Genomic DNA, 13,324 nt, shown 5'->3' with positions numbered 1-13,324 from the left:
TATGTTTTTAAGAGAAAAAAAATGTTTTTCCAACAACATATATTGATTACCTGATAGAAACATCGATTACTGTAAACTGAATGGTGGGCATTGATAAAGGTAAGTACACGTAAATTGCATGTTGCTTCACCATTTTTCAAACTTCAGGGCTTGAACTTCCGTTTCTTGGAACTCCTGGAATGCTCAGCGGCAGGGAGGTCTCTCTTCAGAGTCCAACAGTAGTCAGCCATCATGACTGCGTCCCAGCGACCCTGATACCTGGTCTCCATCTCTTTCATGTCCTGATGGAATCTCTCCCCCTGCTCATCACTCATTGAACCCAGGTTCTCAGGAAACTGGTCCATATGTGAAAATAGGTAGTGCATCTTGACGCTCATGTTGCAGCCCAGGTTTCTGAAAGCAGTAAGCATGTTGTTGACAAGTTCTGCGTAGTTTCTGGCCTTATTGTTGCCAAGAAAGTTCTTCACTACCAGAACAAATGCCTTCCACGCTTCCAGTTCCACTTCGTTCATTGAGTTTCTGAACTCTGGATCTCTGATGAGCTGACAGATCTGAGGACCGTCAAAGATGCCAGCTTTCAACTTCTCCATAGTCAATCCTGGAAAAGCCTGGCACAAGTAAGTGAAGCAGTCACCATCCTTGTCCAGAGCCTTGGTGAACTGCTTGATTAAGCCGAGCTTGATGTGCAGCGGTGGGAAGAGTATTCTATCTCTGTCCACCAGAGGGTTGTTGATGACGTTCCTTTCTTTGCAAGGCACCAGTTCCTCCCGCACAGGCTAGTCCTTCTTTGTGTAATGCTGAGCACAGTCCCTAGTATCCCACATGCACAGAAAACATGGGTACTTTGTGAAGCCAGACTGTTGTCCCAACAAAAAGTTCACCATCTTCAGGTCAACACAAATAAACCACTTATGCTGATCATAACCAATTTTCTCCAGCACATACTTCACCGCTTCATAGTTCTCCTTCAGTGTACTCGAGTGAGCCAGGGGTATAGAGGCAAACTGGTTGCCGTTGTGTAGCAGAACACATTTCAGTGATCGCTTGCTGCTGTCAGTGAACAATCTCCAATCTTTGGGTTCGTACTGTGGCACTCCAAGCTTGAGCAGAAGCTGCGCAATATCTGCACAGTACAACAAGTCTTTCTCTTCCGAGAAAAAACGGAGGTACTCTTGATGCCTGTTGCGGAAGAAGCTGATGCGAGCACTGTCAGAGAAGAGGTTTTTTCCTTCAATCTGGGTGCCAACAGTTCAGCAGAGTCCTTTGACAAGCTGAGGTCGCGAACTAGATCATTCAACTCCTTTTGGGAAAATGGATGTGGAGCATCATCTTCAAGAACCACTTCTTCTTCATGTCCTTCAACACTGGAGGCATCTTCGTCACTAATGTCAGGAAGTTCTCCGAAGACAGGCACTGGAATTTCATCACAATGAGCTACAGGACGACGTGCTGATTGAAGATCAGGATACTTGAGGCTGCTCCAGTTCTTTCTGTTGATCCCAGTCACATCAACAGCGCAGAAGTAGCAGTCAGTGACATGGTTTGTCGGCTCCCTCCAAACCATGGGAATTCCAAAGTTCAGACTCCTCTTGCCATTGGTCCACCCACGTAGAGTCTCGGTGCATGCCTTGCACACCATGTGTGGCACCCAAGCTTTATCCTGGTCACCAAGTTTATACCAAAATGAGCATAGTAAGCAACTTTATGCTTTGCTACACCAATTTATAGAAGATTTCGAGGTTTTATGACTTCAAACTGATCCCTTTTTGACATGATCACCCAGAACTATCGGACCTGAATACTTCTTGTCATTAAAATAATCATTTCCAATCAAAACAATTATTCGACATGGCATTTTACCCCCACCAACTTCTTCTAAAATGCTCCACACAAGCGTACATGTGAACAAAAACGTAAAAAACCCCCGACATGTGGCCATAGCTCAAAAACTTGACCTGATTGAGCAAAACCAATGTGATTTTTGGATTCAGCGCATCAGATTCGTCCTAAATCAACTGAAAAACCACAGACAACAAATTTGTTGTTGACCAGTGTAATCTGCTGTGCAAGTCAGAAAGGATGACATTTGTGTTGTTTTCATACAGTCTTACCCATTTTTGTTTCTTTGTGGGCATGAGCTGTTCTTGACAGGTGTTTGAATGTTTAAATTATTGCACCCTCTTTGTCTTGTTTCTCCCTATATCATTGCTGAATTATATCTGTATTTAAAGTAAAACGAGCTTGGTGTACATGGTATTGTTTCTTGCATGGAGATGAAACTAGAGGGTTTTTAATTTTAGGATTTATGTAGACAGATGGAGCATATTGATAAACTTATTAAAATCAACTGCATTTATTGATGAATAAAAGGTGCAAACAAAAGTTGTGAACACAAATTCTAAGCACATGCAGAACAACTCTGTCACACTGCTAGCTTTAAAATATAGATGCACATGATATTGCTTGCCTCCTGTACTTTTTCACTCTGTCTTAAAATAGCTGATTTCCCCCCTCTCAAAAAAATTATGCATGTTTGCATGTGCTTAGTTTTTTTTTTAAAAAAACCACAATTGCCACATGCACACTGTAATATAAGATTGAGTGGGAAATTAGTATGTGCTTTGTTTATGTATATTATAGTGACTTAAGTTATTTTTTAAAATCATGTTCTGTGTTGATTTTGTCAGAACTATCATTTTAAATTAATTTTAGACAGGTTAGAAATGTTAGCCTGTTGCAGCAGCAGCATTGTTGTGGCACTTTAAAGGCTAACTGGTTCGTTGTCTTTAAGTTGCTAGCTAATTTTGAATTAAGGTATTGGGCTTTACAGCTTATGTTTACCAAGAGTTTCAAAACAATGACCTATTTTTAGACCATGATGTTAAACTCCTGATATTTTGAGGATGCTATAAAAGCTCAGTAGTACCTTGAGAGCTGTAAATAGCCTACATACTTGGCACCCCTGCTTATTAATATATTTAGGAATATTAAAACAGGAACAGGTTAAAGGTTCTCATTTGCCATTAAGAGAATGATTAATAGCAGTTGCTGAAATTCTTGCTGAGTTCCGCTAAGTTGAGTAGCAGATTGAAGCCTTCATCCAGCTTTTTAAGGAAACTCCTCTCAGCCAGCTTCTGTCCTTGCATGTCCCTACCCAGCTCACTGTGATAGCATTCATAGCCCTTCCTCTTGCTGAGTGAACCTTGCACCTCCCTACTGAAATAGAATTCTGGTCTCTACAGCTCTGAGGCAAAGTGGGGCATGTGCTTTGTTTCCCATTTAGGCAGTAGGTCAGACTAAAAGCTATTAGTAATACTGCATAATATTACAAGGAATCGCGAAATACCTTTGTTTTAACAAGTCACTGTCATTTTCCTCTTGTCTGAGATAATCAGGATTGTGTGCTCACCCTTCTGTTTGATAGTGTGTGTGTGCGTGTGTGTTTCTAATTGATAACGCTCCTGCATGCCATTTTAATCTCAACTTAAGCATGGCGTTCCTCTCCCTGCTCTGCTTGTATCTGATTTCTTTTTATACGGCAACCCTCGGATCTATCATATCTTGGCATTTTAATTATGAGGTCTAAATTAACACCCTGGCACAATATCTGTGACTCTGCTGTGAACTCTCTTCAACAACTTGATGAGATTGTGATTTCTTGATCCTTTTATTTTTAGCTGCCTCAGTGAGAGGTTCACATAAGAGGAGGATACACGTCTGTAGGTTCTTTTTATTTGAAGATACTAGGCGTGGCTAGGTCTTCTTCCAGCCAGCCAATTGCCTTGTAATACAATTCCTTCCTGCTCTAGGACAGAGGTTCTTAGTGAGCAAACATGCCTTACAGTGAAACAAGGCTAACATTTCAGGAGATGAAGCAAGTGCCTTTGTGAAGCACCTAAGCAGCAAAAACTGCCGAGGAACATGCAGAACATTCTTCTTGTGGGAAATGAGTGGTTTTAGCACCCAAGCTTCCAGCCCCTGCCCAGTTACCATGTACTCCTGTGAAGTGGGCTGAGGCAAGTTTGGGGTGGAGATGGGAATATCAGGTAACAGATGGCTGGCTGCAGGAAGCTGATGTGTATATGAGGAACAAGCAGGAATGTGTATAAGCAGATACAAGAGGGCAACCTGAAGCTCTGCCATGGTTTTAAGGTGAGGTCTTTATCTTCACAGCTGAATGGGAATTTCTCTATCAAGAACAGGACTTTTATCTGGTCCTGTTCAGGCAACAGGACTCATACAATGAGTACAATGGGAGGTTGCCACCTGCCCTCTCCGGATGGCTACCTGGTCACTTTACCACTCAGGTGATTGCTTTGAGGATACTATGTTCCTTTGAGTCCCATGGATAAAGGCTGGGAGAAAAGTGCAACAGAACCTTCTTTTCATCCATGGCTTTGCATATCAAAGAAGTAAAACAGGCATTGCTAATTAAGCTAAAATATGTACTGCAGATACTAAGCCCCTTAGTCCCATATTTGGGAAGAATTTTTTGTCTTGATGAAGGAATTAGCTATCTGGTGCCCTCTTCAGCCCTAAGACTTGCAAGGGAAGTTCCTAACTCACCAAAGGTTTGAGACCCATTGGCTACCCTCAGCCGGTTAAGCTGGCCAGTTGAAACCATTTCCCTGGGTTGTGGCTGCTGTCGCATGCTGACAGCTGCTAGGAGCTACAGGTGAGAGCTGAGTGCAGGATTGGGACCAAAGGTGGACAAAACTACCCCAGAAGGAGCACCACATGTCCTTCACCAGTGGTACTAACTCTCCCCTAACACTCCATGCACCCCTGAATCAATGTAGGGCTTTTATTCCTGCCATAATGACTATCCGAGTTACACATGGTTGCTTTCCGACAATCCTCTTTGGAAAAAAGGTAGCAAAGGAAATATTTACGAGAAGTTATCTGCTTTTGCTGTTGTTCCTCTCCAGACCTGAATTGCAAGCTGGTTATTGAGTGAATGGTACAGCCCCTATGCAGTTTTTTTTTCTTTTGAAGGATTTGAGAATGCTTTGCAAGAGAGAGGGACTTCGCTTTTGATGTCTGCTGCTGTTATGATATAACCATGCTGCTTCACACTGTAAATTAATTTGCTTTGACTTGTATCGACACTCTAACCTAATTTGTCTTTCTTGCTTCTCAATCTAATTCATGTTGTCTGTCTTCTGTTGACCTTTTGGAAGAGGTTTTTGTTCTTGGTATCATAATGTCACTTAATAAAGGGACATAAATTTCATACTCTGCGACTTCTTTTCTTAAGCTTTTCCAAATATCTCAATGCAGCTGATTCTGACATTCACAGTTGTAACATATTATTATCAACCTGCACACTCAAAACCTGCAATTGTATCTCTTTTGCCACTGGTCTGGAAAATATTTGTGAAATTTTGCATTTTTTTTTTTAAAAAAGAGCTTTTCACAAGTTCACGTTATGACTACATTCCATTTACATACTTTGCTTAATGAAAATTAGGGTTGAATGACAAGTGTCTGCCACCCCGTTTGAAGCCAAAACAACCAGGCTCTCAATCCTGCTCTACTCGTGTCAATACTGCAGTCTGTTACTGTCTACTCTGAAGTCCTGTTAAGTTCATTGGGACTTTGTTTCATCTAAGAGTGCTTGCAACCCCTGGTCATATGCAATAGCTAGTTGCCTCAGATAGGGTGAATGTCTCTATCTGCATCAGAAGATGTGGTTCTGGATTACTATCATAATGGCAGTGCATGTGGAAGACTGCTCTCCCTTGCTGGAATGGGGCCTTGGGTGCTAGTTTCATTGAGCTGAATCCAAGGGCGGACTTCGGCAATATGGCGCCCTGAGCAAGGACAAATTTTGGTGCCCCCCCCAAATATTTCTTCTCTTCACAATGATTCCTTTCACTAGGTGCCCATATAAATATAGGTTTTATTGTTTTTGTTTTGTGACCCCTTGGCTTGGCGCCCTGTGGGGGGGAACAGCCCACAGTTCCCTAAATCTGACGCTGCTGTGAACAGAAGGAAGCTCTCACAAGGAGGCTTTCCAGTCACCTCTCCCTTTCAAGAATTAACAGTGTGGGGGGTGGCATGTGGGCTGCTGGACCAGGAGAGAAGGGAATCACATAAATTGCACTATGTGACAAATGGCACCACCAGATTTTAGACCATTCCTCCTTTCTCAGCCGTCTGCACCCCACCTTACTTTGAGTCCCCCAATCCCTTTAGAGAGACTTTTCAAGGGGGCAGGATAAGACATTTAATAAAGTTTCAGCCACTATACTCCCTGTAGGTGGCACTGAGTCTGAACTGAGGCAGCCACCTATGCTACTGTTTTAGATTTTTCTTGGAAATAAAGTGGTCTGTTATGCATCCATTTTTGGCCTGGTCTCTCTTCTGACAGTTCTCTTCCACGAGCTGTCTTCCACACGTGGTAGTTAGAATGCAGCTCTTTGTTTCCAGTGTGCGTTTCCAGGATGAAAAAAGCAATCTTGTGCTGCCATTTGCACATTAACATGATTTTAAGATATGAATATTAATCTCTGTGTTGGAAAAAATAATAATGAGCAAATTACTCTAAAAGATTAGTATATTGCCGCTTAATCTCCTAGAATATGTTTCGTATTGTGACATGTGTACCTGCAAATTAGATGTTGGAATATCACACAATCTAATTTACTACAAGAGCTCTTGTCATGCCATGCAAATGGGAACTTAAGCATCTAAAAATCAGCAGCTCAGAGCGTATGTTGCACAAAAGCAAAGTAATGGATCTGATGTGCCATAGTGTGATTAGGCTGGAAATTGAATGCAGCATTTCAGAAACCATTGTTCTACTCCTCAAAGTTACCTTGAAGTACAAGCTAATTTTGCTTATCAGCTACTCTAGGGTGACATATTCAGATCATTTCCCCTCCATCAGTGTGTTTGGTTTTGTGTTATTGTAAGTAGTTACATAGTTACTGTGTTTCTTGGAAATTACCAGGAAGATTGGTGCTGGTGTAAGGGATATATATATGTGGAACAAATAGAATGACCTCTTGATTGCCCTTAAATGCCTTCAGACACTGCCTCAAAATCCTGTCAGTGCAGCCTGTTCACTCAGGGTACTGAAATAATTGACCAAAAAATGGTCAAGTAATGTACCTGCATGTGTGCTGGCTTGTAGCTCCTATTTAATGTTGCATGTCTGATACTTGCTGGATTTGGATATTAAATATTAAATTTAAGTTGTTTGGTGACAGCCATTATGAACATTACTCATTTTTCTCCAGATGATGCCACAGTTATGTCAGTGGCATGTGCTATCTTTATGGGTGAAAAGCTGACACGTGATTTTCCTCCAGTTTTAGTGAGCAGGGGTTTCATGAATAGTTAAGTTTACATTTCGCCTGAAGCCAATTCTAAGCCAGGGTCGTAAGTCATTCACTAGAATGTGTTTCAAAAAGAGTCCTAGATTTCTGTGCAAGTATTCTGTGTGTTGTGTTTTGCCTTCATTTAGCATCCTTTCCGTATATTTCAGTATCTATATTTCTCACTCATTCTTCAGGTGACAGTCTTAGCCCTCCAAAAGAATGCACACCCACTGGTAGCATGGATTCCTTGTCTTCTCAGTCTCCTACGACTGCTGCCCCCAGCAGCCCTCCAGAGGCAGAGAAAAATCAACTTGTAGCTGACAGTGGTGACATAGCAGACGGGACAAGCAGTCTGTAAGTATTCGTCATTTCAAAATTTCCCGGCATACTGATTTCTTGTATTCACAAACCCTAAATAAATTGGAAAGCAATATTTGCCTATTTTTAAAATCTTTTTGGGGGAAGCAGATTTTCTGTTCTTTCTAATGAAAATAAAAGGAAAAGCATGACAATAGTGCAGCTGCTCGTGTTACTTTTGATTATTAAAGCTCATGTTGCAAGACATACATATATACATACATAATTATATTTATATGCTGCCTTTCCATAGTTAAAACCATGCTCAAGGCGGTTTACAACATGAAATGGCTTACAACATGGAAAAAATACACAATTACAAACATAGCAAAAGTAGTCATAAACAAAAAATAAAACATCAAAAACTACACAACCAAATTAAACAGTTTCCACATAAATCACAACACAATTTAAAAGATACCAAAAGTTAATATGAAAAGCAGCAACAGCCCCCCCCCCAAAAAAACCCTAAACAACATGCAAACCCAAGACAAACACTTGTACTGCATGGTGTCTCCTATAAGGTAGACTTACAAATAATAAACGCTTATGGTGCAAGTTCTGATTGTTGTAAAGTATATCAGCCAACAGCATCTGAAATGAAGTTGGACCATTTTAGAGAACAATAGTGACCTTGTATGAAAGGAATCCCGGTAGAACTCACTATATCCCTGTTCCTCCCTGCCTGCCTTCTTGGCAAAACAGTTCAGGGATTCAGGCAGTCTGTGCAGTTTCCATCAAGACACAAACACACACACACACACTCCAGCTTAGTAAAGTTCCTCTCCCCCCCCCTTTCCAAACTCCTTTTTCAGTTCTTTGTGCACATAAAGTGGGAAAACGCTTGGCCCTAAGTTTGTTTTGCATTTCGGGAAATGCATCAGTATGTTAGTATTTTGGAATAAGAAGTGCAAAACCTTTTTGTAATTAACCTAGAATTATTATAAAGGCAAGCAGTTGAGGCAGTGCAGCGTCTCCCTTGTCCCCCAATAATATGGCATCTAAAAGTTCAACCCTCTGTGCAATCATTTGGAAAAGAGAAATGTGGAATCACAGTGGCAGTCACAGTGGAAGATTGAAGACTGGTGCAGTCGCAATAGCATTTCTGTGCTTTGTAGCCCAGGGAAACATTCTATTCTGGGCTAAACCTTTTGTAGAAAGTGAATAATACTAAGCCTTTTTAAAGAAGTGAATCTTTTACTGCAATTCAAAGCACCCAGAAGGAAGCCTATATGGCTGATTGCTTGTTAAAAAGTTGCTGCTATGGCTTTTGCTCTTTCTTGTGTTACGACAAAGACTTTAGCTGATCACACAATCAGATTGGACTGGTTTTAATGCCTCTAAAAATTTCTATACAGCCAGTGGCCTCATTCACCATGGTAAAATGGCTTACCAAAAACATCTAGTCTTGGCCCACAGTGTGTCACAATCCGAAGTCCCTCCATAAGGTCTTCACTCAAGGTGGAATTTTGAAGAAATTAGTAGGCAAGCCCCTTAAACTGTGTGACAATACTTTGAAAGTAGGGGCTGGATTTGAGAGCTCAGTACTGACCTTGCTTTCCTTGTGGGTAGATCTGGCACCAGTGTTAGAAACTGAGATATGAAAGCTAGGAGCTAAATGGCACCTTAAACCTAGGTTATGGGTGCAACAACGTAATGTCTAGGCACACTTTTTTAATAAGCTGAAAATGAATGAACTGCAGCTAAAATACTACGCTCATTTTTCACATGGCCCAATCCTTCCCCTGCCCACCCCTCTAATATTCTTAAGAGGGTCTATTCTCCAGTCTTCAGAGAGTAGCTGGAAGTGGGGTGGCAGAAAGTGGGGAGTCCTTTTCTTCCACTCTGCAGTTTTAATCTGAAATCTTAGGCACAGTACCCCATCTAGAGCTCAGAAACTACTTGCATTGATGAAATTCCCTGTTGCAAAATGCGCCTAGAACAGTGGGAGTTTCGAACACTGTCTGGCACTTAATAGTCTTCTTATGGGGTTGGTTTGTCTTGGTGGGCAGCAGAGCTATGCCATACTGCAGCTCATCATTGATTGAATTGGAGAGATGCTTAGGGAATTAAATCTGTATTTTTTAAAACATGCATGACTCTTTGGGCAGGAGGGGGAATAGTAGAGAAATTAGGCCTTCCCGTGGGCGCAAATAGGTTTGAGTTGCTGGCTCTTACAGGAACATAAGAAGTTGCCTTATACCAAGACACATCACTGCTCCATTTAGCTCATTATGGTCTGTACTGACTGGCAATGATTCTCAGAATTTCAGAAAGGTGGAGGTGCCAGGCACTGAACTTGGGACCTTCTGCATTCAAAGAATGTGCTGTACCACAGCCTTTCCCCTAAGCAAATATTTTTGTTTATCCTATAAGCTACCCTGTATTTTTATAGCCCTTGTATTTTTGAAACACCTATATAAATCCATTCATGTTGTGCAGTTAATAAAGCTAACATTTAATTCTTAAATTGTATATTACTGCGGAAACAATGGCATTTTTGTGGGGGCAGGCAATTCTGTTCAAGGGTGCCAAACGTATTAGTTTCCTTACAAGATAGTTCTTTGGGAACTGAAAAACGTATCCCCCTGATTCTCAAATAGCAACTCATTTAGTTAGTAGTCTGCTGGATTAAATAACTTCTACTTTTATTTCTTTACAGCTAAATTATAATTTTCAAGTGCTTTAGTGTGGACAACTGCAGCAGAGTTACGCTTCAAATTTATCGCTAGACTGGCATGAAAGATCATTGTGCTAATGTGCTAGCTGATTCACTGAGGGGTTTACAGTCTACATTTAAAGAAAGTATAGCAGCCTAGGCTGCTATGCTTTTATCTACTGCAGTATTTTGTGCATGTCTCAAGCACTTCATGTGGTGGGAAGCCCTGTCTAATCCTGCTCCCAAGGGGGATTTCTCCTTTTCCTCCAAGTAAAGAACTTCTGCCCTTGAGTCATGGTCAACCTGCTGCAAAATTCTAACAAGAGATTTAAGGATACAGTTCTTCCCTATCCTTATCCCCAGTCAACAGCAGAAGTTCACATACAGCATGGAATATTTAATATGCAAGACGCATCAATTTCTTGGTGCCTGTATAGTTCTTTCTGGATTGCATATTGAATAGAAAGTGCATTATCTGAGTTTTTATAGTAACAGCATTTTAAAATCACATGAAGTTCCATGCCCATTGCGTGCCGACTTTGACAACTATGACAGTTCTGCTAAACAAGATGGATTTTTTACCGAAGAGTTGGTGTAGATTCCTTCTATGGCCTCTCTCCCTTTTGCATCTTTGCTCACAGATTCTTGAGATAAGAGGTTTCTGTTTACCAGAGTTACCTTAGGAACGAGTCAGATAAACATCCAATAAAATATTTTTTTCAGGAGTTGTTTCCTGAATATCAGTAAAGATCTGTAGCTTATTTTCTGCCAGGTTTCAAACCCCCACCCCCAATGACTTTTCTTGTCAAGGAAAGATGATTGACAAGTGTGTGTGGTTCCCCCCCCCCCTTTTGAAGACAATGTTACTGCTTCCATTTCGGCCACCCTCTGCATTCATCAGTGATAGTTTAAAAATGTACATATGTGCTCCCACATTTCTAATTAAGAACTTTTAATATGTTCTTAACTTATTGTAACATTGGTAATCAAAGGGATCTGTCTTTTCAGGAATTGGTTTTACCATCACATATTCCAAATGAGTGCATTTAGAGAGTCAGCTTAGCTGCAAATAGTCCATGTTGCTATTTCACAGACAGAGTCCTTTTCACTTGCATCCAAGAAGATTTCACTTCTTTCAGAAATAGAGCTTGTCTTTGCCGCATTGTAGTCTGTGAACCCTTCATATATATCCACAAGCTGTATCTGACAGGAGCACTGCAGTGATTTCTTCTACAGCAAGACTGAATTTCTCGTAAAGCTGGGGAGAAAGCAGCATGGAGCTCAAAGGTTTCTGCCCTTTTCAAGATTTATTTTGCCAGTTGGAAACTGTTCTAAATAATAATCAGTTTGTACTATACCCATTAGATAACATTTGGCATGCACTATGTCACATGGCATACTGAATGTGTATGGCATGTGAATGTAAATACAACGAGTGGAATTCATCTAACACACCCTGTCAGAGAAGTCCTGCACAAGGACTTCTGCTTGTGCAATGGGGCTTACCCCCTCTCCTTCCATGTGTATCCCATGTGCCCCCTGAATTTGGCTTTTGGGGTTCAGAATAACCCCCAGAACAGCAGTGGAGGAAGGAAAGAGCAGCAATCACTGCCACTTGTCCTTCTCACTTCAGAGATCTGGGCTAAAGTCAGTTTAGGGCAAATAAAGTTTTAATTACATGAAATATTGCTCTATTTTGGGAAGAGGGGTTATTTTTTTAAAAAATCCAGTCTCTGGGAGGCTGTAGAAGTCTTTAAAAGGACCTGGTAAACCAACTTGAAATATGAACTTCACTTGAGCCTAAGAGACTAAATACTGGAATTTGGATGGCATCTCATCACTCTCATGGTTACTTTCTCCTCTCCTTGCCACTGCCATGCAACTGAGTGTAGTTTCTGTAGAAAGAGAAGGGAATCTCCTTTTTGAAAGGAAAAAAAAGGTCAAACTGGGCTGATAGACTGTTAAAGTTATTCATATCTCCTTGAGGGATATTAACCAGTGTTCATGGCACTATAACAGCCTGTAACTCCTTGTTAGACAAGCTATTAGCAATTGTTTGATGTTCTCAGGCTTTCATTAGAACACACTGGCTGCCAACTAACCCTGTTCAGTATAAATGTCAGTATTTAACTCAGCCTCTTTATTTTATTTTGTCTAAGAGCATTATATGGTTCACACACAGCAATAAAGCTCAGTAAAGAGTAAAATCATATTTGCCTTCATGATACAAACAGAAATGTTTCATTTATTAGGAGGGTTGCTATGATTACAAGCTTTTTGTACAGACTTGGTGGCATATTTTAAAAGATACTATAAGGGCAAAAAAAAAATGTAGTGGGCAAATGATGTTAATGACTTCACGGGTCTAAAAACTTAAGCTTCCTATTCACAAAAATCCACTACTGAATGGTATGAAGCTGAAGATACAAATGATTAATGTATTGCTTGAAAATGTCTTCCTTCAGCTCCAGTGACATTCATTCATCAATGGTCTCCTGGATGAAGGCACAGACATGTACAGCATCTACCTTGGACACACCAGCATCATCAACGTTCTCTTTTCCTTCCCCTGTAAGAGAGACTGACAGACCATCTGGAAGGTAATATTGTGCTACTTAGTTAATTTTCTGTTGCTAACTCTTGTGCTATAATAAAAGCAAAACATGGAGGTTTGTTTGTTCCCTTGTAAAGATGACTGTACGGGAGTCAGGCAGCATGCTAGCAACCAACTTTTAAATATTAAGTTCAGTAACTTACAGAGATAAACAAAAAAAATTACCATTCATGATACAAGAATGATTTCTAGATTTTGGTGTGTGGGTGTGCATAAAGTGAAGCAGGAGAAAGAGTCTAAATAAATCTAAAGCCTTGACTGCCCCATTATGGGCCTTGACTGTGGCTCCACCCATAATGAGGTAATTGAATTGAACTGGTAGAGGCGAGAGGCAAAGTAATCTCCACTCACTTAAACTAGAATGTTCAA

General features: G+C 40.8%; 1 protein-coding gene across 2 annotated transcripts in view; it reads left to right on the top strand.

Moving 5' to 3' along the window:
* Positions 1-13,324, top strand: part of ARHGAP10 (Rho GTPase activating protein 10) — a 116,580-nt gene that overhangs the window by 90,378 nt on the left and 12,878 nt on the right. For both annotated transcript variants that reach the window (XM_081208365.1, XM_081208366.1), the window contains exons 20-21: positions 7,520-7,679; positions 12,807-12,941. In XM_081208365.1, coding sequence (XP_081064491.1) covers positions 7,520-7,679; positions 12,807-12,941 — 295 coding nt within the window. The remainder of the gene's footprint in view (positions 1-7,519; positions 7,680-12,806; positions 12,942-13,324) is intronic.

This window comes from Podarcis bocagei (genome assembly GCF_964188305.1).
Source record: "Podarcis bocagei genome assembly, chromosome: 9".
NCBI lineage: Eukaryota > Metazoa > Chordata > Lepidosauria > Squamata > Lacertidae > Podarcis > Podarcis bocagei.
This window is presented reverse-complemented; position numbering and strand designations above follow the sequence as displayed.